The sequence below is a fragment of the Hesperophylax consimilis genome, chromosome 6, assembly GCF_061612785.1.
Source record: "Hesperophylax consimilis isolate HC1 chromosome 6, BYU_Hcon_1.0, whole genome shotgun sequence".
Lineage (NCBI taxonomy): Eukaryota > Metazoa > Arthropoda > Insecta > Trichoptera > Limnephilidae > Hesperophylax > Hesperophylax consimilis.
The window spans coordinates 22,013,755-22,041,370 of record NC_142841.1 but is presented as its reverse complement, the minus strand read 5'-3'; the positions used below and the strand labels follow the sequence as shown (position 1 = coordinate 22,041,370).

The window sequence follows — 27,616 nt, the reverse complement described above, 5'->3', positions numbered from 1 at the left end:
GAAAGCTTTTCACATATTGCTTTGTATGTTTAAAATAACGTTGCATTCAAATACGCGTGTGTATTATATAGATTGTAGATGTCACCTGTGACAGATAAAACATGTTTTTTTTGAAAAACAGCGCCATCTCTTGGAGAAAAATGATTTTTTTGAAAAACAACGCTATCTGTTGAACAAAAATGCTTTTTTTTTAAACAGCACCATTTGTTGGACGTAAAAGCAACAGGCGATATTGTTTCTCTAACGCGTGAAGATGTGCAACTAGTCAGAAATAAAATTGCTTGCGAGAATCGTAGATCGACAATTTTTGCCTCAGTATTACTAAAAAACTTTGAAACTTCTCGACGGCAGTTACCCATTGATATTATGCACATCGGATTCAATCATAGATAAGATAAACAATTGAAGATATGGCATGAAAATGTGCCGAGTGTCGCCGAGCTACGATCAAACTGCACTGACTATCAAAGTGAAATTTATGATTCTGGACGGTTTCATAATAATAATGGTTCAAGTCCTCTCTAATGTTTTTATTATCAATGGCTTTAACTGATTTAAAAACATTATTTAAATCTTAAAAGTCTCTGTTAACTCGTTAAACTGACAATGGACTGCGTACGCGCGAATGGCCGAGCCTCTACCAGTCAAAACATATTTAAATACTATCATCTATTCCGACTGCCTATCTACGTGGAAAGTCAATTTGTCACCTTCAACTTCGTCAATTTAAACCAAATTCAAGTATTTACAAAGACAAATCAGTTGGCAATCTAATTTCCACTATCAATATTTATTTATTTAACTTTTTATACATAAATTGACCTGAAAAAACGCACTTTAAAGTCGCCAGTAACAAAAAATCTGCCGGAAATAATTTGCATCTAATATGAATGATTTCATGTTGATAGTAATTATTATTCATTATTTAAACTTGATCTCAATACATTGAAATAGCAGCTACACTGTAAGCGTCACGGTTCGATAATTGGAATGAATTGTAATGTCCGTATAGACTAGATCATTCATTGTTGGATAAATTGATGCGTTTTTTCACTCCTTAATTACATCAAAGTGAAATGTTCATTATCTATTAAAACATAGAGTTTTGTTTATATGATAGATTAATTAGTAAACAACAAAAGTAAAAATAATGACATTCTGTATTTGTATTTTTACTTCCGTTAGGTTTTCCTAATGCGTGACAACTGTTTCGTCCTTCGAATACTTCTGTCACTCAGCTACACACTGTTAACATATTTATCTTCTAATGCGTGACAACTGTTTCGTCCTTACAATACTTCTGTCACTCAGCTACACACTGTTAACATTTTTTCCGATTTTATGTCTGGGTTAAATCTTCCCCATAGGAAAAACTAAACCCTTCTACATAATTTTCCACAAATGATCATCTAGTCAATCAACATTATGCAAGTGCATTATATAAGCAAAATAAATACAAAACAATACAAGAACAACTCGTCAACTCACCAGAGATCAAATGGGAAAATAATTCACCGACTCCAGATATTTTCATATCAGAGGGTTCGGCTCGGTAGAACTTCTAACAGGGCCTATAAATCCTACTGATCCCTCAACAAAAATATATAAAAAATCTTTCGCTATCCTACATGTATTTAAAATGACTAAATTTTGCATTTTTATATATTAATTTTTTGATAGATCCAATACGCCTAATTTTTGAAGTGAAACTTCTTTACGCGCGTCATGCAATTTCGAGGACCGGAGTAAAACCGACTCATGACCGAAACGAAAATGCGGGTACCCCCACCACCGATTAAAGTTCATTTGATCTAGTCAAAGTTTTGAAGTAACATATAAATGCTTCTTAGCTCATCCCGACAACTGGCGTTGGTGGTGTAATGGTCAGCATAGTTGCCTTCCAAGCAGTTGATCCGAGTTCGATTCTCGGCCATCGCACATTATTTTTTTGTTTTTAACGCCTTTTTCATTCAATATATTATTATTTAGTAGGTCAGAACATTTTTTAAAAGAAAATAATATTGCAAAATAATAAAAACACTTATCTCACTGTGATAAAACATTACTCCGCTAGAGCGCGCTTTGCGTTATTGTGTTGGATTAAAATTATTATCTAATCCGTATATTATGATAATTGTATTACATTTATTTAATTAATTTATTTATTTTGATAATATGTAATAATTTACAGAAAAAAAAATTAAAACTATCTCCCTCTGATAAAATATCCGTTCGCTAGAGCGCACTACGCGATCTTGTGTGGGATTCTATTTCTGTACATTGTACATTATTTTTAAAAATATATTATATTTTGGGTGTGATGTAGGTAACATTATAAAACATAACAAGCTCTCATATTTTCAGAACCTACATAATATAATCAATTTATGCGGCTTTGCTTACAGTTGGTGCTTAGCGTGGTTGGCTTTCAATCAGTTAAGCGAGGTTCGATTCTCGGCTGTGGCATTTTTGAAGTGAAACCTTGTTGAGGTGGGGGAGCCGCTCACGAACGTTCTCTCTCTTCTCTTCTTTCCTCTCTCTCAGACACCAGCGAACTGCGCCACGCCAAGCATCAGCTGAAACTAGAAGTTTCACTTCTGTCTTGCGTAGGCTTGACACACCCACTTTTTTTATTTATTTATATGATCATTCATTGTTACATCAGATTTTCCTTGGGTTACCCTTAGGTTTTCCCCGACTAACCCACTGGTTTCCTTCTGGCTACCCCCAGTTAAAACCCAGATTTCCATTGGGTTAACCTCAGGTAACCCTCAGGTCCTCCTCGGGTAACACTCAGGTTTCTCCCAGCTTACCTTTAGGTTCCCTCAGGATTTCTTGTGCCCTAACGGCTTATGCCACATTTACAAATACTTAAAAGGAGGTTCTTCTTTAAAGGAGGGAAAAAAGAAGCGAGCTCGTTTCTCGAAGTTGATTGTAAACAGTAACACAGGATGTTTGAATTAGAAACGCGTTAAGAATTGGCGTTCTAATGAAATGAAGTCATTACTCAATATGGTGTTCGGTTAAAAATATTTTTGATCACAATTAATTTTTATCCATATTTACTTACTATTATGCAATTTACTTTTTTTATAATTATTAACTTATTGTAATATTGTTAATTATACCGATTATTATTATTTACTTGATAATTATCTACAATGTACTCATTATTATATCCTTAATTTACGAGTTATTATATACTTAATTTATGTACGTATTATTACTTACTTATAATTATTTTCTTATTATGTACTTAATTTTTCCCTTCATATTATTTACTTATTGGTACTATAATACCTGCTAGTATTTAGCTATTTTTATTTTCATTTATTTACTATTATTTTTTTGTTAATAATTCTTCATACCATACCTCTTTTCATTGCCAGTATGGTCACCCTATGATTGTGGCTGATAAGCCAATACCGGTACTTTGTAATACTTATTTAGTCAGTAGAATGTTATTGTTGCCAACTTTACACTAACTGTTCAACTGTAATTTTAGTTTAAATAACTATAGTGTTAATTTTTGTATTTATTTTATATAATTGTAATGCTCCACACCTCAACACAGGAATTCCCCAGTGAAATGAGCAGTTTATGATATTATTGTCATATATTTTTTTTATATAATAGTTCTGTTAATTTATGTAGAAACATAATACTTTAATATATTAAATTTTACCTACCTTCTCAATGAGAACCTTTTTGTGAATAAATTTATGAAGTCTTTGGCTACTTTAATTTGAAGGATGGGAAAAAACCGCGTATTTAAAATACTATCTCAAATGAATTATTAATCAATTTGAACTTTCAGCCACCCAAAATTATTTGCTTGGCATTTTAATTTTAATTTGTAAATACTCTTAGATTTCTTCAGGAGAAATTAATAAATTATAACCTTGACGATACGTACCTACTCTTATATATCTTCTTACATTGCTTCTATTCTTCCTACAAGAACTACGACTTGAACTTCTTCATAACCCCAAGCCCACCCAACATGTGTTGCCACACTTCGCGCAATAAGGGTTAATGGTATGTGTAATATTTACACCCTATTTTACACACTATACCTACAACAGTGGCTTTCCATATTTCCCATTTATTTTCTTCAACGTTTTCTGTATTTTCTACAACAAAATCTTTTACTTTTTATTTTATTTAGTAGTCCCTTTTGTTTCTTTTTCATACAAGAAAAGTTGAAAAAAAAAATAGAAAACGAATTGAAAAAAAGACGCCTTTAGCTTTTATTTTTCTATGATGGTCTACTTTTTCAAATTCATATCTTGGGTAATTTACAGCATCGTAGTCTAAGGACGGGTTGTTTCGGAGAATTTGAAAAATTCATCAAATTTCAATGTTTATTTTTGGGTTTTGTGAAATTCCTATTCAAGTTTTGTTATTATATCATTATAGGCTAGTTGCTTGCCAAAACTGAAATAATAACAGAACTAGAAAAAATCTTTGACAGAACTTGAAAATTAACTTTGAAATTTGAACAATTCATCAAATTTAAACGCTTATTTTCAAGTTCTGTGAATGATTTTTCAAATTCTGTTTTTATTTCAGTTCTGTCAAACAACTAGCCTATAATGATAAAATGACAGAACTTGAATAAGACTTTCAGAGAACCCCAGAATGAACGTTGAAATTTGATGAATTGTTCAAATTCCTCTAAATAACCCATCCTAAGTGTACCGGGTTGCAGGTCTGGAGTGTGAAGGTTACCCGATGATGGCCTACCTCTAAGAGATAGGGCATCAGAAACATAAATTTCTTGTACCTATAGTAAAAGTAAAGAAAAAGTGGTTTGTCGGTTTTAGTTAGGTACATCTTTAATTGAAAAGTTTTTTTTTAGGTAAAAATAATCATGGTATACGGAGAAAACTTACTGATATGAAATACTGTTAATTTATTAAAAATCCCGGTCAAATTATTCGTATTCCTGTTAAAAATGGGATTGCTGGCCTATAACGAATGAATTGAAAGAGTTCATAACTAAGTATCAGTAAAACTCGAATCTCTTTGTTATGAGGATGTTGGAACACGTATTCACAAATATTCTAATTTCGTCGCATTTCGTCATTATACTCGTATTTATTAGGAAAAGCTGCATGAACAAGTGTTCCGATATATTATGAATGGCCTAATATTTTATTTTCAAAAGAAAATGTTTTATGCGGACAACGCAACACGTGTTCATACAAATACTGATATACTGATGTCATATAGTTAAGGAAAAGAACACGAATGCTTGATATATTCTGAATGACTAATATTTTATCATGCTGTCACTTGTTTTACAGAATTATTTTCTCCGTGTACGACGCTGCTTTATACTATGCCCTATTTCACGAGTAAAGGATTCCAGGAAAACAACACATCTGTGTTATACGAAAGGGTTCCAGCATAAAATGCTAACACTGTAATATAAGATGGGTTCTTTTCGGGTTTCTATGAGATTGTTGGAACTGGCGTTTTTCCCCAAATACAAGGAATAATAAAACAAAATACGTAAAAAATAACCATTAAATATATTATACAGTATGTAGCATGACTCGATGAAAAATTTGCTTAAATGAAAACTGAGATTTTTTACCACATAATCGATTTTTTTTTTAAAAATCACAAATAAAGGATACAAATAGTGTCTCATAAAATATATTACAGACAGGTAAATAATTTGTCGCTTGTCTGGATTTGAAAAGATTATTTTTATTATCATTTATTTTTTAAGAGATGCATTGTCGGGTTACGAATAAGTATAAAAATAAAACCGTATAAAAAAATCGTACTACCATCATTATAAGCGGAAGACGCTGATTGTGCAATGATGTGGAACATAGCCAGCAGAGGAATTGAACCTACCAACTAACCTAACCTAACCTAACTTAACCTAACCTAACATAACCTTACCTAAACTAACTATTCTATAATATTTAAATAATCTTATTGACATACGAAATATGCCTACATCATGCCCATTTTGAAAATGCAGCACACAATCGCAACAATTTTTATTTTTTGAAACCTAATTGTATATTGCAACTGCTCTCAACCGTATGGAGCTAGTGAGACTATGGCATCAGCAATTGGGGTATTTTGTAAGGCTGAAGGTAGTAGGTACGGTAAGGAGACGAGGAAGAGGAAGGTGGGGAAGTATCTGGCTATTCAGATCTGGTCGCCAAACATGGCCAAAGCCATTTAAAGCTACGTTTCAATTCTGAACGATTATCTTACACCAGAGCGTTACTGAGAGTATCTTTCACTATGGAAGTGCAATATACTAAAGATTATTTTAATTTTTTTGGAATAACTTAGTGAGTAAAACCTCAAATTGTAATATTTAATTATATAAGACAATATTAGCGATTCCTAAACGAAATCTAAATCATCAAAACATCCAAAGACGCTGTCTAAATTGCATTTAGTTCGGGTTGAATCTTGCGATCATACATAAAGATATGCCAATAAAAATGTGCGGTGAGAAAAATTAAGGCAATTAAAATAAGGCAATGTCGGTTTTTCTTATTCGAAGTATGATACAGTTTAATATGACCGAACGAGATAGAGTTCCATTAGCTCATTTGGTAGAGCGGTGCCCCGGCAAGACAAGGGTCCTGGGTTCAAGTCCTATATGTTACCGTATCTTTTTCTGATTTTTCTGTTTCAGATTTTGGTTTAAGAATCGCTAATATTGTATTCAATAATTAAATACTATATATTATTTTAAATAAGTGAATTGTGAAAAAAAAACACAAATCAATCAAATAAAATTTTCTAGCACACGCCAGGATTTGAACCCGTGACCTACGGCTTGCTCATCGACTGCCTCACCCATAGACATATTAATATATTAATACGTCTATGGCCTCACCCCTCAACGACGGAGGCTGTAAAATTTCAACTAATTGCAATTTTTAAAATTTCTTTAACCCATTGAAATTAAGGGTTTTTTTATAATTTTACCACAGGCATTAGAAAAATCAATAATCGCAATTTTTTTTATTAGGAATGCCTTTTTTATTTATTTATTTATTAATCTTAAGTTAGCTCACATCTTCGTGTGTGCTAATAGTTTTATAAACATATAAACATGTACATTGTTTGGCAAACATAATCTTTCTTTAAATATTTCAATAAAGTCACAAAAAAAGAAACATTAATAATTGAGATAGACATATTTTCTTAATTCATTTTTGAACTTATTAATATTTTCTATCACAGCAATTTCCTTCGGGATTTTGTTATAGAGTTGAACGGCCTGGTACATCAGAGATTTTTGGGTATTATTATTTATTTTTAGGATAAAAACAACGCTAAAGCCTGCATAATTGAAAACATAGAGAAACAAAAATTGTTGCGTAAGTCACCAAAAATATCAAAATGTTTGTGGAAATATGTAAAAAAAATTGAACGCGGTGAGCACAAAACATTAATCAAATGTAAATTTAAACGTGGAACGACCGCAAACGGTAATTTTGTCACACAATAAAATTCTGATGGATATATCGACACCCGGTTACGTAAAATAACCGAAATGTTTAAAATTTTATTTCTACTAAGTGCCATGAAAAATTTTCATTTCAAAACCAGAAATGCCCCGATCATGCCTACGATCGAAATCGAATTATATCATTTTTGGTTCGTAAACTCGTTTCAGTTTCGTTTAGTCTTTTACCGATTGGGAAACAGCCCTTACTCAAACAATATGAATTGAAACTTACTCAATCAATATGAAATCTAACATAATAATCTCTAAATAGTATAAAATAAATTCGCTATCCGCGTCTGTCGGTTTATCCGCTTAGTTCTTCTAAACTAGGCAACGTATTTTGAAATGGTTTTTACTATCATTTAGAAAATTTCTCTCCGAAGGTTTACATATATGATACTTGCATATTATATTTCTAGAAAGTAGAGAAAAGTCGATGTTTTATAATCAAGACGTAAAAATATATTTTCGGGCACTGCATTGCTAACGCTGGCTAAACCTCATGAGGTATATCAAAATAATGTACTACAGAATTGTATATCTTAAAAAGGCCTACAGAAAAGTACACACTGATATATGTCTATCTCCTAAGGATAACCCCCAGCAAAGCGGGGTACACGTAAGCTAGTATTTTTAAAACAAAAGAAAATTTATGGTATTTACTACTTTTCTGGTACCTTTACTTTGATTTAGGCGAAGTTTAGCAGTCCGAAATGGAATGTTGATGCCAACGCTGCTGAATTTGGAGGCGTGAAATTGACAGAGAAGGACATCATTTGACCGAATGGAGTTGAAATGATAAGCGTATGTAATATGTATTGTAAAACCACGTATATTTCCTAAAATAATGCAAGAACCACTGCACATAATCGCAAAGATTAACATTGACAGTGGGAAACTTAAATGGTATATTTTATTTTCTCCTTAATTTCATGAAATTGCTATCGTGATAATTTACTTCGGTCTCCGTTAAATACCGCAAAATGGGGTGACATTGTCAATTTTCAACTTTTAAGTAATTACATTTTTTTATGGAATCATTAGTGATTGTATTCATCATTATTGTAAAGTTTTTTTTAATTATTATAATTTTAAGTAATCCGGTAATGTTTGTCCATCTATAAAAAAATCTAGAATTTATAAAAAATAATAATAATAAAAATAAATATTTTCGATGCCACGTTGCCCGAAAAAAACAGTTAAAAAACCGAGTGATTTCTAAGAGTTTGAGAATTTTGCAGATATTCGCGATTATCAAAGAAGACACATATAAAAGTTGACATATTTTAATGAAATGGGTACCTATTCAATGGTTTTAACTGATTTTATAAGATAATGAAAATTTGGTTCTTTGGTTATAGAACCTTGAAAATATTTAATGTGAACTGGTTAAAATATCAGTCTTCCGGGAATTAATATTTATAAAAAAAGAGAAAAAAAAGAGGAATCAATTTTATGAATGTACAAAATTCTAATTATGAGAGTTGCTAGATTCCAAGATTATTACACAAAATTCTAATTATCAGAGTTGCAAAATTATTACAAAAAAAATTCTAAATATTATAGTTACGAGATTGCAAGATTAATACACAAAATTTTAATTATCAGAGTTGCAAGATTGCAAGATTAATACACAAAATTATAATTATAGGAGTTGCAAGATTGCAAGAATAATACACAAAATTCTAACTATCAGAGTTGCAAGATTGCAAGATTAATACAAACAATTCTAATTATCAGAGTTGCAAGATTGCAAGATTAATACACAAAATTTTAATTATCAGAGTTGCAAGATTGCAAGATTAATACACAAAATTATAATTATAGGAGTTGCAAGATTGCAAGAATAATACACAAAATTCTAACTATCAGAGTTGCAAGATTGCAAGATTAATACAAACAATTCTAATTATCAGAGTTGCAAGATTGCAAGATTAATACACAAAATTCTATCAATGGAAAAAAAAGTCGAGTTAATATTTGGATTTTTATTAATAATTGTTTATCGCACTTACCAGATGTTGAATACTTTGACAGAAAAATGTTAACTATAATGGTCCAAGTTATAAATAAGAAAGACATCCACTTCATTGCTGTTGTGTATGGATATGTAAAGCCAGCAAAGTCTGCAACAATGTGAAGAACAATTATTATGTGTAGCGTTTTTTGTTGTCATTTTTAACAATATTTATATAAATGATTCGTTTATGATTAAAAGCGATTGGTGGACATTGTAACTAAATTTCGTGGTGTTTACTAACATAATTATTGTTAGCATTTTTAACAATAATTTATGAACACGATTTGTTTATGATTACATACGATTGGTGAACATTCGAGCTTGCAAACTTAATGTCGTCCTGTTCGCGAACTTAAGTATAATTTGATTACTTGAACGTTTTATGTTATGAAGTACAACACTACTTTCTGCACGATTCAGAATCGAAACGTTTTTAAAATGACTCTAACCGTGCATGGTGAGCACATCTGAATAGCCAGATAGGTACTCCACAGCCTTCCTATTTCCCACCTCCTTTCCTACCCCACAATTATTTTTGGGGTTGTATGCTGTGTTGTGTTACCTCTTTCTTTAGACCAAAACTAAATCACTGTAATACCTTTTGAAATATATGCAGGTGTAGTGCAACGCAATACATTCCATATTTAAAAAAATATGCAGGGGTAGTGCAATAAATACATTCCATAGTTTGAAAAATATGCAGGGGTAGTGCAAGAAATACATTCCACAGTTTGAAAAATATGCAGGGGTAGTGCAAGAAATACATTCCATAGTTTGAAAAATATGCAGGGGTAGTGCAAGAAATACATTCCATAGTTTGAAAAATATGCAGGGGTAGTGCAAGAAATACATTCCATAGTTTGAAAAATATGCAGGGGTAGTGCAATGAAATACATTCTATATTTAAAAATATCAAAAAGGAAATAAGACAAATAAAACGAAAAATTTACATAATATTACAACACATACAAAAGTAAAAGTTAAAATTAAAGTTAAACTAAATGTTTCTAATGCTAAAGTTAGATAGAGATAGAGATAGAATTTTGTTGTGTTTTAAAACTAATTAGTACTCGGTAAAAGGGAGAGGAAGAGGTATATAGGATAAGGATGGGAGATGCTCCCCATATATTTCATATTCATGTATTTATTTATGATCGTAAACATTACATCTATTTTTTTATAATAATATAACTTATTGAGAAAAATATGCCGAGAGTCAAAAATACTTGCGTTGACCTAGAAGTCAAGAACCAAAAAAACAGTGCAAATTTCAAGACGCCAGAGATCATCGCTTTTCTTTACTGTCGTTTAATAGTTTTTCTGCTTCAGCATGCAGATTTTCTGTTTTATAGTCAAACTTATCATTCTTTTCTTACGGAGTACTTTTTCTCATTTTTTTTCAACGTCTAACAACTAAAAAGAGTTTATTCTTTTATAGGTGGAGCTAATAAAATTGTTGTATCATTACTTGAAAATTTTTACGCTGTGTTTAATTTGGCATACCGTGAATAATTTTAGAAATATTCTCACGTTATAACAGTCTCGAATTGAGGAGTGAATAAATGGGTGACTGCACCATATCCAAGTTTATATTATAATACAATACTTTTTTTAAATTTTATTTTGTGTGGTTTAGAAAGCGTTCGTATAAACACTCCTTTATAATTATTATTTCTCCGCACTGATTCTCCTGTTCTATTGTTCCGTTGAAAATAAATTACATTGATTTTCAATTTATTTATCTTTTAAAAGATAATTATTGGAACATGTTTCCAAATGGATAACCAGTATTATTAGGGAATCTAGGCTTGTACCTAAATATGTTATCCGAACACGTGCAAAAGTAAAGTTACGATTACAATGAAAATTTGTATTAAATTTTTTTTTGGTTAGAATTGCTTTGCTTGAATAATCACCCACCAAAGTTCGCGGTAAGAACTAATTGACATGTTTGCAATATTTCTAGCGCTTTAGTTTGAGATTTTGGTTTTTTGTTGTTATGGTATATTACCTACTAAAGGCAAATCAACACACCCGATTTTAAAAATTAAAAATGTAACTGTTTTCACCAACCCAATTAAATGGCCCGGCCCTTCAAGTAAAATATTGTTAAAACTATTTTGTTGCGTTTATTTTTTTATGTAGCATAAGAGTTCAGACAGTTAAACTATCCAGAACCAATGGAACCACGGATCGATTTTTAGGGGAATTGTGAGACTAACACAGCTTTTTGAATGAACATGTAAATTTTTATAGTATTTTTTTTTTAATGGAAATAATGTTAATGGCATATAAAATTGCTAGGTTTAGGTCTAGTGATTCTACTTTCGTTTCGAAGTACAACAAAAGTAATGGAAGTGGATTTTATTGTTAATAATATGGTTCTTTCTTTTGTGATAAAATGGTTTCGAAATAAATGCTAACGTATTGCGAGGGTGACTCTAGTTACATTGGAAATATTGGATTCCTCCATGATGGAATAAATGTAGGTGCCGCATATAAAGTAGCCAATCTGAAAATCTGTCACCATTCGAGACCTAATATCGAACTTATTATTTTCGTAGCATTTTCATAAAATTACAAAATAATTATTTTAGGATATGCAATTTTAACTACATTATTTTTCCTAAGCAGTTCCTCAAATGTAAGCTCTGGCGTCTTGAAATTTGTACAGCTTTTTTTCTTTAGTTCGTACTTTTAGTTCATACAGAGATTTAACTGTCAGAAAATAAGACAATAGTACCTACTGCATATTGGTCGATTCCATTTTTTTTTACTAATATGAGAGTGTATTGAAAATTAGGCGAAACCGGGAATGATCTACTAGTAACTGACGGACTCTGTGGTCGAGAGATAAAGCTTTTGACTAGCAAACTGGAGGTTGTGGGTTCAAGTTTGTGTTATTTCACAAATTACACATAAAAAATAAAAATGTTTAGTATATTTGCGGCACGTTCCAGAGTGAAAGATACACTCAGTATCGCCTTGGTCTAAAACTAACATTCAAAGTTGAAACGTTGCTTGAAATGGTTTTGGCCGTATTTGGTGACCAGATATGAATAGCCAGGAACTTGTATACTTTCCTCTTCCCCATTTCATTCCCCCCCATTTCCTTCCCCCCACAGCCTTCAGCCTCATGACATACCCCAATTGGAGATTCCATAGTCTCACCAGTTCCAGACGGTTGGGAACATTTGGCCGCTTTCACATAAAAAAATCACAGTTTCAATTAACATAATCTAACACAAACTTAACTAACCTATCAAATTAAGTTGCGTAAAACTTCTTCACGTTTACTTATTTTAAAATGCATACTTCAAATACGTATTTGTAAAATAGCACATCAGGTCAATGAACTGCATTTATTTTTTAATTAGCGTTTATCGTTTAGTACCCAAAGAATAGCATATAAAATGTCATGCTCCTAAAACCTATTTGTGTTACTGCTAGATAAGAAAGGCGACAATTTACGACTTAGGTTATTTGTGATTACAGATATTGGGTCACAGCCGAATAATAAAGTCACGGTAATTAAAAAACATAGTTAACAATAAAGTATTTGTCCTAATTTGCGACAGGTACATGAGAACTATTTGTTCCATTTGCACGAAGTGTCTGATTAATTAATACATTTATTTTTGTCGGAAGAAAATCCTTGACTCTTGGAACGTATTCACAAAAACCGGAGCACGACGTTATCTTTCATAATCAATTGAATAAATGGACTTCTATTATGTTATTAATTGTTGTTTTGAACCTTCGCCGAAGGTCAAGCAGTTTGTAAGAAACAAATATTTTTTATTTATTTATTTATTTATAATGTATTACAAAAAACATGGTAAGTAACACATTATTCCCAATGAGTGGAGATAAAACTCATTACGGGAAGTACAGACACATAAAATACATTTTACAAGGATATTACACTTTTTAAAAAAATACAACATATTGAAAAGGAAAAGAAAAATAAATACAAAAGGAAAAATACATTGTTAAGAATAGAGATTTTAGAAATACTGAGAGACATCTATACACATGACACATAGTAAACCAACATATGAAAGCGAGCGAAAATTCACTGGTTTAAAAACATTTCCAGGAAATAATCTTTAAGCGTTTTAACTAATATTTTTTTGTTAGTTACTGATTGCTTTATTTCATTAGGTAATGCATTGTATTGTCTATATGCAATATATTGTAATGAGTTAATACCAAATTTTGTTGTGTGGGTAGACGATGCTAGGTGTATTAGATTTTGGGACCGTGTTTTGTGCTGGCGTATGTCTGAATTAAATGCTGGTTTGATGTTAGTGTGTGAGGATCTATGTATGATTTGTAATATTGTACAAGTGATATTGTATTTAGGTAGAACCGTAAAAGGAAGTATGTTTGTCTTTAAATATATATCTTTGATATGTATATCCCACGGTAGACGGTAGATATTCCTTATTGCTCGATTTTGAATCACTTGTATTTCTGATATTTGTTTTTAGTAATAGTGCCCCAGATACTAACTAAATAACTCAGATGGGAGTGAATCATCGCATAGTATGTGGCCCTTAGTAGAGATGTAGAGAGAAGACCTTGGAGTCGGTACAGTACGCCGGTTATTGGGGATATTTTAGATTTCACATGCTCAACATGGGAATTCCACGAAAGTTTAGAGTCTATTAATAGCCCTAAATATTTCGTGACTTCTATATTTTGGAGCTTCTCAGTTCCAAGTGTGATATTCATGGGCACATAATCCTTATTACCGAAAGTTAGGTAGTGCGTTTTTTTTATATTGAGGCTCAATTTATTAATACGCAGCCAATTAGCTAGAATTAAGACATCTACATTCATTTGAGACTCCAGGTCACTCAGGCTTGTACTGTGATAATAGATTACAGTGTCATCCGCATAAAGTTGGAGGTTTCCAGAGATACCACATTTAGTTATGTCATTGACATATAGCAAGAAAAGCAGAGGCCCAAGAATTGATCCCTGTGGCACTCCACATGTGATTTTACCTAAGCCACTCGAGACACCTTTGACTTCAACAAGACAAAATCTATCATCTAAGTAGCTTCGGAGGAGATTTAGGGGCTTCCCAACAATTCCCAAATATTCCAATTTCTTTAAGAGTATTTCATGATCGACCGTATCAAAGGCTTTTTTGAGATCTATAAATATGGCTGCCACATATTCACCCTGGTCTATATACTGTTGAAGGTTGGAGATAAAATCAAAGGCGGCACATTGAGTACTAGAATTTTTCCGAAAGCCATATTGTTGTGGTGTAAGGATATTATTCGCAGATATGTATTTTAGGAGTCTATCTTTGATTATGGTCTCAAATACTTTTGAAAAAACCGATAGAAGTGATATAGGACGGTAGTTAGAGATACATGTTTTACAGTCTCCTTTGTGTATAGGTATTATCTTCGCTAACTTTAATTCATTTGGAAACTTTCCCGAGGACAGTGACCAATTAAAAAGTTCTGTAAGGCGACCCGCTAATTCTTCTTTACAAGTCTTAAGAACTGATGGTGTTACTCCATCGAGTCCCGGTGCTGCTTTCAGCTTAGTTTTAGAGATGATCCTCAGTACCTCATCTTTGTTTGTCCTAGCCATGTACAAGGATTGGCAAGCTTTCGGTTCCACAAATACGGTATTACAGTCATCCGGGAATGACGGAATGGTAGCTGCTAGCTTTTTTCCTATTGAGAGAAAAAACTCATTAAATGCGGATGCTATTTGGCTCGGATCCTTAATTACGCAGTCATTTACCACGAGGGATTCTATTTCGTTAGTTGGTTTATGTGTTCGGTTTGATAGAATAGAGTTTATGATTTTCCAGGTTTTAGTGGGGTTATTTTGGTTTTGTTGAAAGCTGTTCGCATAATATTTGTGTTTTAGATTTCGCCTATAATTAGTAATGGTATTTCTCAATCTCTTTTTAAGTGTTACAAGAGTAAGATTACCAGGGTCTTGTTTCCACTGCTTGTGAATCTGGTTTCGTTCTTTGATTAATGTATTTAATTTGGAATCAAACCACGGAGTATTCAGTTGTACCCGACTTCTTAATCCTGTTTTTGGTGTAGTTGTACCTGATTCTATTGCCTTTTTAATGTGATAATTGAAACTTTTAAAAGGGTCTTCTGAGTTGCTTAAGTTGATCGTGAAATTGTTATCAAGAAGATAGGATTTTACTGACATACTGTTGATGATAGGTCTCGTAATCCGGGATTTGGTTCTATTATTAAAACATTTTTTTAAGTTGTTCTTATAATCAACAATAAGTATATTATGGTCACTAAGTGGATCATCAATATTCGATATAGTAGTCTGAATGTTTTGCCTATTTGATAAGATGTGATCTATTAAGGTGCAGCTTGTATCAGTGACTCTCGTGGGAAATGTTTTGTTATGTATTGAAAAATTGTAAGATTGTAAGATGTTGCAAAAATTTAATGAAGAGTGTGTGGATATGGATATGTCAATGTTAAAGTCTCCGAATATTAATGTATCTTGTCTACTTTCGTTCAGTATTTTTTCTAGATGTATTAGAAAATCCTGCATATTTGTGTTGGGTTTTCGATAGATAGTATAGATGTTAACTGGTTTCCTATCACTGCTACTAAGCGTTATACCTAAAAAGGAATTTTCATTTGAGAAATTTTCAATAATTGCACACTTCATAGTATCAATCACATATATTGCTACGCCGCCTCCTCCTTCGTTGGGGCGAGAAGCAAAAACACTTTTGTAACCATTCAGGGAGTAAAACTTTTCCTCTCCAATCTTAAGCCACGTTTCCGTAATGACGAGCACGTGTACAATGTACCGCGAACTTCTTACTTTTTCTTCGATCTCATCAAACTTATTACGGATGCTTCTCGCGTTCATATACATTATTCGTAGACAGTTCGTCACGGGATTATAATTCTAGATGGTGAGGCACTTATGCTCATGTATGTTACACTCCATAATCTATAGTTGCAAGGTCGTTCTTGAGTGCAGCGATGTAGGCCGGGCAGTTGTCCCTATCTCCAGTTGAGTGATCAGCAGGCTTACCAAATCTGGTGCATGTCGCGCAAACTGGTTTGATGGTGGAATTTGGGCAGGACTCACCAGTATGATTCTGTTGAGCACAATGTCCACATGTGGGTTTGGTATCTCTGCAATACTTGTATGAGTGACCAATCATGTAGCATTTGGTGCAGACAGTAAGGCCAATAAAATCTCGGACGCGGCAAACAGTCCAGCTTATAAATACTTTCTCTTGCTCGACTAGAAATTTACGTACGGTAGCGGGTACTGCGTAGATACGGTGACAAGCGTTACCTGTGCGAGCACCAGCCAGGTGACTTAGTTTACAGCCTGCAATAGTTTCTTCAATGTCTTCAACGTTGGGAATACCAGTGAGAGCCATCCTTAAAAAATCTTCGTCGGTCAGGTCCCGGGGAACATTAAAGAATATCAGTCTCGGTAGACGCTTTGACGGTAGTCGGGCCTTCAGTTTGCTCGAGTTGTCGAAGCAAGGTGCATTTAATAGCTTTTGTTGTTCGCCCGTGGTTGCCGTATTGATCAGGATGCCTTTATTTCTTATTTTTTTTATTCCCGTGACCCGAACGCCTAGTTCAGATGGCCGAATTGTATCTTCAATCATTTTTTTCGTACCGTCACTGTCCTTTGTGGCGTCCGCATCCGTTGGAAAGATGCAAACGGCAGGTCTTGGTGGTCCGACGCGATGTCCTTGTTGAGTGATTGGTGGGGGTTGGTGAGCATCATATGGCTGTTTTCGGGCGATGTCAGCAAAAGAGAGGGTAGCCTCCGTTGCCACTGCCACTCTCCGCATTACAGGCCCGAGATCAGACTCTAATTGTATGATTTTTTGCTCAAGGTGCCTTTTTTCCCTCTTCTCGTGGCGTATTTTTATTTCTGCCATTCTAAGTTGTGCTGTAACTGTAGCTAAATCCGCACGCATCGTCTCTCGCTCCAACAACAGCTGAGATACGGATCTGAAAACTTCCGATACGTTTCTAGCGATCCTCAGCTGCTGGTCTTTTGAGACCTTAGATTGCTTCTCTGCTAACACAAGTTGAAGAGCTGTCAAATGTGCTTGGGTTTCATTGAGCACATCTACTCCTGAAGCGCAAGGATATTCCGCTTCGGTGACGTCCGAGCCTTTGGATGACGTAACCGAGCTGTTTTCATCCGCATCCTCAATCGTGACGCACTTTCCTCCTATATCCTCTGGACTAGGAGACATCATGGTGCTTATGTGTCGTTTTTTAGGACGATTCATTATTAAACACTACTTTATAAGGACACATAAAAAATAAAAAAAAAACAATGTTTGAAACAAAGTATTAGTTCTGTTCAGCTTTGCGCCTGAAAATTCGTAGGTGGGCAATCGGTCTAGCTCTATGTAAATCAAAACAAAAGTCGCCGTATCGAGTTTTTATATCACGATTTTTTTTATATTTGCACTAATTGAGCACAAATAACTTTAAACAGTTTATCACTATGAATGTATCTACGAAATCCACTATCGGTTTTACCGAAAAAATTCTGTTTTATTCACGAAATTATCGGATATGTTTTTTTGTAGGTTCTGGATAATTTTATTTAAAAGAAAAAATACACAAATGTATACTACAAAGTATTTTGCGAGATAAGAGTAATCTCTTTCGACGCACAATTGTCACTTTAAAAGGATTTAATACAGAGAATTTAGATAGTTTCGATTGTAAACAAGGGGTATCACAAATTCACAACACAAACGCAACCAATAGGAGCCCTGAATGGTGAGCTCATAATTAAAGCGGCCAATCCGCGCACTTTATCCGTTGTACACAATACTTTGGTTTGGGATGCAGTGAATTTTATAGTTTATATTATTAAAAAAACAATGGTAAAATTTTAAAAAGTCACTGGAGAACACTACCACGTGTTAAACTTTCGTTGTTTTTAACGACGATTACGTTTTATCTTCCGTCGGATTTATTATAAAGTTGTTTACTATTATTAACGATAGCTTGACAGAGCACGACGCTTCGCTTCGTAGGTACGATTATTAGTTTCAAATATTTGTCAAGAAAGTTTATTGTCCATTTAGTCGTGATTTTTCAATAGAGACCTGATAAATTCACGTTTGAGATAACGCGGAATTACTTATTTTGAGGCGAATAACGCGAAATTCGTAATTTTTATGGGTTGAACCTTCCTCCCTAGGGATTGACTCTTAAACTGCTGTGAACTATTAACATTCACTTCAAAGGTTTGCTTTCATCCATTCACTGCCGAAAACAAAAGTAAAATTCAAGTAGAAGTATTTAAAAAGGGAACATTACATTCAAAATAACACCGCTTTTTTTTTACCAAAAAATAATGCGAGATTTTCAGGTCCCCATTTATTAACTATCTCGCAGCCAAGTGGGGGAGTAGGTAGTACCCAAAATTACTATCCTCTTCCATATTAGCTTAAATACTTGACATATCATTTTATTATTTTACGTGTTCCTGCTCAAATACATAATGTTACCATTAATACTGACTGAATAATTGGGATTTCTATAGTTTAAAGGCCCATAAGAAAGAAAAATGCAGGGGGTCGTCGGAAGACCCACTTCACTTGGTTACAGACGTTTTGTTTGGCAATTTGGCCCGTCAAGAGTTAATTACTAGCGACCCGCCCGGATTCGCACGGGTGCAATGCACTAATTTGATATCAAAAGAGTTCGAGCGACACATGTACTATCCGATCCATTTTTAGATCTTTACTGACAGTTTATAGTTCGAAAATGTGCGTTTTGCAATAATTTTACTTTACGTAATCTGCTTTATTTTTATTTTATTGTAAACATTCATTTTTTAGATTATATTTGCTTTAAATATCAATTTTTATCTTGAATCAGACTATACTGTCAGTAACCCCAGAATGTCTTTATGTACAATGTTTACAACTGTTCTTTCACAAGACAGCACAAACATATTTGGTTTAGAAGTTACACGCGAAAGGGCTACATATATAGTTGTCCATGTGAAAAACACTCAACGCTCAAATCTAAACCTGCAACATTGAGTGTTTGAGCTCTGTGACTTGTTAATGGTCATTGAAAAATACAGTTTTACCGGAAATTACCAAATATCTGAGCCTTGTTTATGAGGTATAAGAGTTTCTCTACCAATTGGTATCAACTGTTACTACGAAGATTTGCAGGAATTTATGATCTTCGGGCTGATATGGAAGCAAGCTCCCTGCTATATGATAAACTTGCTCCTGAATATTAAATATAGACATAAAACCCCGCTCAACAACCTGCGTACTCTTCAAAGATATTAAAATATATATATTCTATGATTTTTGGTACTCTTAACAGAGGATATTTTAAATGCGTTTTTATATCGGCGCATGAATTGTTTGGATTTAGGATGATCACCCGTCAGAAGAGAGTGTAATGGTTCGGGTGTAAGAAGAATTTCTTCTAATTTAAATTTTCACTTTAAGCAAAATATACCTTCAGATTCATCGTTCCATTCACAATGTTCACAGATAATAGATATTGTAATTATTGAAACGACAGGATAATTCTTGTATTCAAATGAAGAATCGTAATTCTCTGGCTCTCCGGGATCTATGCCTACCTCGATCAACACTAAGGCAAGCCTTACGTTCAACAGATGATTATCTATCTCTTCGCGAAGAAGTACTTTTTTTGCTATTTGACAGCAGAATATTCTTTTTTTCTTCATTTTCTTAATTAAGACGTACCAAACGCATTCCTTTTTAATTCCTACGACCTACTACGTTTTTGAGACATAATTTAAATACAAAACTGTGATCAGGAAAATAAACGACAAATAACAAAATAACTAGGATAAACAAAATAACAACACTAAAATAAGAATGAGTTGTGTTTCATCATTGAAAACTAAATAATATTCTCAGTAAACAATCCGACATGGAGAACTTCGATATACTTGTTATAGCGACAAAGAAAGGTACTCGCTGCGGCAGCTTTTGTGTTGGCTGCAAATAGTTTTGTAGCAAGTGATTTTTCAAATTGCGAAATCTTTTAAGATATTTATTTAAATTATATGGTTTCAAGGGCAATTTTAAAACAAATTAAATGCTCAACATAATTTATATATTTAATTGGATAAGAATTAATGTTTTATTGGTCAAAATAGCGTCGAAAAAAACATATAATGTATGTAAAAGATAAATATGATTACTGTGGGTTATTCTTAAGAGAGAGACAAATTGTATACCAACGGGGACTTTCCTGTAGGCTTTTTCAAGATATATAATTCCGTAGTGCATTATTTTGTTCATTATCTTCTAAGGTTTAGCCAGCGTTAGCAATGTAAGCGCCCGAAAATATATAATTTTTTGACTTGAATACAAAATGTCGACTTCTCTATACTTTCTATAAATATATTATGTATGTATTATATACATAAACCTTTGAAAAGAAATTCTCTAAGTGATAGTGAAAACTGTATTAAAATCAAGAACTATGTGCACAAACAGACAGACACGAAAAGCGACTTTATTTTATACTATTTAGAGATTTTATGAACGTCCTTCACCAAACAAGTTCGTGATTAGTTGGGCTTAACAATATTTTGAGAGGTATTTATAAGTTATTAGTTTTTTTTCATACTTGCTAAAATGATAATGGTATCCCCAGATTATTGAGGGGTATAGCAGCAAACTTGTAACATTACACTTTTACAAATTTCTCAGTAGATACGAAAAACCTTTTTTGCCTTTGTTTCGTAAATTATTAAAAAAAATTCTTTTAGAATATACTTATAACCATTCTATACTCTTACACAGGATAAAAGAATTACGAATTTCTGGACCTAGGTCAAAATATTGGAGTACATAAAATGAACTGTGACACTTTTGCATCTCTGGTTTTACAAAGTGGTAGTTTTGCAACTCATACTGCACTTCTATAGAGTGTAACTACATAGATATATATGCAAATAGTCTCGCTTATTTTAAAAAGCAAATTAGCAATTGATTTTGAACGTTTGTTTGTTTTTTTTTTATATACTCTATTTGTTTTCTGTTTTATTTTTGTTTCTGTTGTTTTTTGGATCATATATTTATCTGTATGTTTTGTTTTTGATATCTCTTTTTTTTTGCCTTTGCTCACGTTTTGCTGTTTATATTTTTTTGTTAATACATAATGTATAATGACACTTAAACTGTGCATGATGTGAACATTTTTAAGTGGACTGTTGACATATACGTTTTTTTGCAGCGCTTATCTAATTATTATTTTTTTCATGTTAATAGTCTGTAAATGTTCGTTATGTCCGTTTTGCATCTAATCTTTTTAAACTTTTGTGGAAAAGGGGCATCTCTGCTTTCAAACGATTGTAGTCGATGGGGTTAGATATAGTTTCATAATCAAATGAATTCTCTATTGTTTTTTTATACGTAGCTGGTTTTCTTCTAAACCCCTCAATTGTAAACGTTGCGAGGTTCAGCAGGAAACAGAATGAGATAGAGAAATGATGATTGGGCACTATAGGGTTACTATGATTACTAAACATATCTACAGCTATTTCAAACCAGCGTTTCGACTCATCGTTTTTATTTTTATGTAAATACCGCACAAGAGTCCCAACCTCTCCTAACCATCTGGGACAGTGAGATATGGCATTCTTAAATGTGGTACGTTGTGAGGTCAAAGGTAGTGTGAATTAAAATTTTTTGAAAGCATTAGAAACATGAACTGATTTATTTTGAATATTTCAAGAAGACTAACTGAAAGATCGATGGGTTTCACGAACCGGAACAGCGTCTAATGTCAAGTTTCAAAACAGTTACTCCACGGAAGTGGTTCATTTTTCGTTTTTTCACTTTTGTGGATATAAAACTCTTACTTTTTATCAAAACATAGCATTCTTACCGCTTGCACGAGCATTAATTACCACGGTACACTGTCAATAAAGAAATTGACAATGAAAAGAAATGTTGAATTAAAACCACTTTGTTTTGATTTGACCACAATGTTTGCTGTGCTAAATAGTTTCATCCGTACCTTGATTTTATAAAGGCAAGTAGTACCTAAGATAAATAATTTTTCCATTAATTAGAAATTACATCTTAACTCCACATGTCTCTGGCCAATTCTGTCAGAAGGTTGGAGTGTTTCCGCTTTGCAATAAATTCCATATGAATGGATTATTTCTGAACGCACCCGAAAACTAAAAGCTATTTTTGAAAGTTTATGAAATACGCTTTCAAATTTTATTATTAGAAATAAACATGTTTGTTTAATGTTTTAAATTTTAATGCAAACATTAAAGTTTAAATGTTTCACTTTACGTTTTTCTTTTACTAAAATTACTAATAGTGAAAACATGTATACAAACACACTTACTTTATTAGAAAAATGTGTTATAAATATTTTTGCCACCTTACTTTTTGTCGTTTCATATAAAAATAAAATTATGAAGCTTCATAAATCTTTCTTAAATTTATGTCAGAAACTTTAGTTTCATAGAGGTGCTCATTTTAATTCTTCTGTGGCTAACTTCAAGATTTGAATGTTAAGCGTGGTGTTTTTTTCTTTCTAACAACGTTTAGATCATATTTCTCACCTAAACAGTAAGGGATATACAACAATTTCTGTGAGATCATATGAGTTGTTCCCAAAAGCGAACAAAATAGTCTGAAAAATTAATAGAAAAAATATTGTTATGGATGCATATACTCGTATATGCATCCATAACAATATAATATATAGTGATAGAATTGGGTTCCAGATACTTTCTCTTCACTGCATAAATCTTCGATTAAATCATACATTGCCTAAAAATTTTACGTGCACTAAGAAGTGCTGTTAACTAATTATTTATTATATTCATAAAATATATTATGTAATTTTTTACGCAGCATCACTGTGATATAATAATATCATACATTGTACATATAAAGTTGTATGTTATTGCTTGATGAGCTGGTGGATGCAATCTGTTTGTCTAAAGTTCTACGTTGTTATAGTAGATTAGGATAGAGGCGTGGAAAAAAAGATTTGTACTGTGTACGGCGCCCTTACAAGTTTTTTAAAAATAAAAACAGCGTTACGCAAATCGTTGAAATATTATTATTATTAACAAGAAGGTAAATAATCAGAGCAGAATAATAACTATAAGTTAATTACAATATCTGGTAGTGTTAAAGGCAGAAGAGAATAGTAAGTCATTATGCTAATACAGGGCTTTCCAATAAGAGGTGTTATTTTGATATTTAATTGTAAAAGATCAATGGTTTAGTTGCTTGTGTGGCACGTAGCGCCGTCTTGTTGAAAGTAAGCGTTGTCAAGATCAATATCATCCAATCCGGCTACAAAAAAATCATTAATCATCTCTCGATAGCGATCCATTCACCGTAACTGTTGCTCCAGCCTCATTTTCGAAAAAGTAAGGTCCAATGACTCCGCCGGACCATAAACCGCACCAAAAAGTCACACGTTGAAGATAAAAAGGCTTTTCAACAATAACTCTTGGTTTTCCGAGCCCCAGATGCGACAATTTTGCTTGTTGTCGAAGCCACCGAGGTGGAAATGGGCCTCATCACTCAAGATGATTTGCATTTGATTCACTCAAGTGAATTTTAATAATTTCAATGCGTTGTTGAAGCGTGTATCATTCCATTTTTATTAATGGCGTAGTTTCTACTTGTAAAATGTCAAAAATGACAGCTTCAAAAGTAACATCTACGAAAATAGCGGGCTATTCAAAATAACACCACTTATTGGAAAACCCTGTAGTACAAAGATAAAATCTACTGATATAAAATATTGATAATTTGTTTATATCTGGTGAAATTATTCGTATTCATGTTAAAAAATCGTGATTGTAGGCCTTTAACTAATGAATTGACAGATTTGAAAAAGTTCCTAACAAACTATCAGTAAAACTCGAATCTGTTTGTTATGAGGATGTCAGAACACGTGTTCATATATATTCTGATATTGTCGCATTTCGTCATTATATTTATTAGGAAAAGCTTCATGAAAACGTGTTATGATAAGGTTCAATCTGAATGGACTAATATTTTATTAGGAAACGGCTTGCCATCACGTTTTTAACAGGATTTAAATAAATCAGCCATACTTATTTTTCTTCGTGTAGATTTAGTCTCATCAGCACAAAAACTAAATAATAAACTAGGAGTATATTAACCAAGATGTCTTTAAAAACTAGTTTAATATCAAAACAAGGCAGTATAGTAATACATCATACTAATAGTGGGTCTTCTATCATTTGTAAAAAGTACACAACAGTAAGTTTATATTTCATATCTTTTGATAAAAAAATATTATTATACTTCACTCTTGAAATTTCGTAAAAGTGTGAATAAGTTAAATCAGCAAAGCGTAATGTTTACACATAACAAAAATTATTACAGTAACATAACAAAAATCATGTATAGTGTTTTCATCTAAACTGTGTATAGCAGATAAATTCATATAAAGTTAAATAAATGACTGAAGATGTCGTGAAAGGGAAGAAATTAGTTGACGAGTTGATGAGCGTTATGAAAAAATTAAAAGTAAACAAACTATGATATTCAGAACCATTTATAAGAAAACTTCCATAAAGATAATGTAAACAACAACCATGTAAATCAAACTATGATATTCAGAAACATTTATAAGAAAACTTCCACAAAGATAATGTAAACAATAAATATTCAGAAAATTTACAAAAAAAAACTTGCTCAAAGATAATGTAAACAACAATCAAGTTAAAAAACCCTGGTATTCAGAACATTTATAAAAAAAACTTTCACAAAGATAATGTAAACAACAACCAAATATACTAAACTATGATATTCAGTACATTTATAAAAAAACTTTCACAAAGATAATGTAAACAACAACCAAGTATACTAAACTATGATATTTAGAACAATTTATGAAAAAAAAAATTCCACAAAGATAATGTAAACAACAACCAAGTATACAAAACTATGATATTCAGAACAATTCATTAAAAAACACTTCCATATATATATAATTATATATAAACGTTGCATAAAATACTCGTATAATAGATGAGAACACTACACTAACCTGTCAAAAAGCGTAGTAATCAAAAGAAATCACACCACTTTATCAATGTTTGAAAAACAAATTGCCACCATAAGAAACTTCAGCACTGTTCCTCGCCCGCTCTCTTCAGCGAGATGTTAACTGACTGAACTTCAACGTGAATTTGAAGTTACGGCAATTTTACACAAATATTAGAGCATGGAAAAAATACAAATTAACTCTAGGGATAGTAGTTAATAGTTAACCGGAGAAACGTTAGCATGCTCCGTTAATATGGATTTACGATCGCAGTTAATTTATGTGGCTTTGTAATATATTGACGCTTACAGCCAAGGAAGACTGGTTACTTGTGGCGGTATTTCATCAACAACCTTCCGACAGGCCTCAAGGGGTTATGCATGTACCAGAAAAGAAGTATTGTTTAATGTTGTACTGTTTAAGTACTATTAAATTGACGTAACTTGTTTGAAGGTTTTACGGTTGACAATTTACACATTGAAAGCCTTGTTTCGAATTTAGAATGTTTGTTAAGAATCATTGTACAAACCATTATCAATCTCGCGCAATGCTTTCGCAGGTCAACAAATCGACCATTATGCAAAATAACCACACAAATGCAATAACTATTTTTTTTTGCAAAAACATGCACGTTTTATAAAATTATTTTCAATGATTTCAAAGTTGATGATTCTTTAGTCTCATTTTCAGAGTTGAAGATTCTCTCAGTATCACCCTGGTGTAAGACCACCATTCAGAATTGAAAAGTTGCTTGAAATGGCTTTGGCCGTGTTTGTTGGCCAGATCTGAATAGCCAGGTACTTCCCCATCTTCCTCTTCCCCATCTCCTTCCCATCCCCACTACCTTCAGCCTCACAACATACCCCGAAAGAGGATACCATCGTATCACTGACTCCCGACGATTGGGAGCAGTTGAGAATCTTGTGCAGTTTCACATAAAAAAATCTTTCCATGATTATACTAATACAACATATAATCATAATTCCCATCTCCTTGCAATTCCCACTTCCTTCAGCCTCACAAAACACCCCAAAACGGGATGCCATTGTCTCACTGGCTCTAGACGATTGGGAGCAGTTGGGACTCTTGTGTTGTTTCACATAGGATAACAAATCTTTCCATTATTATATTAATACGAGTGATATATAGCGTGTAGTCATGATAATGTTATTTTTACATTACAAGATCTAAAATTTCGTTTTATCACTTATGTAAACAATGTTTGCATAATTCATTAATTTTACTTATGTAATTATATTTAAAAACTTTGAAAAACATTACTTTACTAATATCAACGATTTTAGTGTTTTTTTTTTGTATTACATCGATGTGAAATGGTTAAAGCAACTTTAATAACTTTAGTATCGTTTTTCGTTAGATAAATCTGTGAAAAATATATTTAAAACACAAACGGGAAAACTGGTGGTTTATTTGAATGATTCGAACATTTCTCGTGGGAAATGCCGTTATTGTACTTACTATTAAAATACTACCTAAGAGCCACAGAATGAAATGAAGCAGAAAATTGGTTGATATTTCCATCTCAAGGGATAACACCACGGCCTCAACAGATCAGGAAGGAAATGGCGATATCCCTTGTTGGGTATATTAAATCAATCGATTCAACAACGGAATTTTGATTGTTTATGAAGTTTACTTTGATACAAGGAATGCCTTTTCATCCAATGTCGATTGTTGAATGGTGAAGTTAGGTTAGGTTGGGTTTTGCGTAAATTAGTGAGACGAACTCATGAGAACTCTTTGATCGCTAACTTGCTTGGCTTAAAAGAGCCAAATTAATTGTTTTGAATCTGAAGTTTGTTAATTGATTTTTGATTTTGTTGTGCTTAAATTGTTGAAAATTATTTTAATGCTTTTGATATGAAAAACAGTTGTAAAACGAAATAATAATATAAATACTTACAGCCTATCTAAAAAAGTGGTGTAAATATAACGTTTTGTAAATATTACTAATGGAAATTTACGCGGCTCTTAAAATCAGAACTT

The 27,616-nt window shown here is 32.6% G+C and overlaps 1 protein-coding gene across 1 annotated transcript in view; it reads right to left on the bottom strand.

Annotated features, from left to right (window-relative positions):
- Positions 1 to 25,733, bottom strand: part of LOC149423064 (carbonic anhydrase 2-like) — a 75,099-nt gene extending 49,366 nt beyond the window's left edge. Inside the window, exons 1-2 of the mRNA XM_089633042.1 lie at positions 25,613 to 25,733; positions 9,514 to 9,624 (exon numbers count right to left, since the gene is read on the bottom strand). Of these exons, the coding sequence (XP_089489168.1) occupies positions 9,514 to 9,589 (76 nt within the window). The 5' untranslated portion in view covers positions 9,590 to 9,624; positions 25,613 to 25,733. The remainder of the gene's footprint in view (positions 1 to 9,513; positions 9,625 to 25,612) is intronic.
- Positions 25,734 to 27,616: the final 1,883 nt, after the last annotated feature.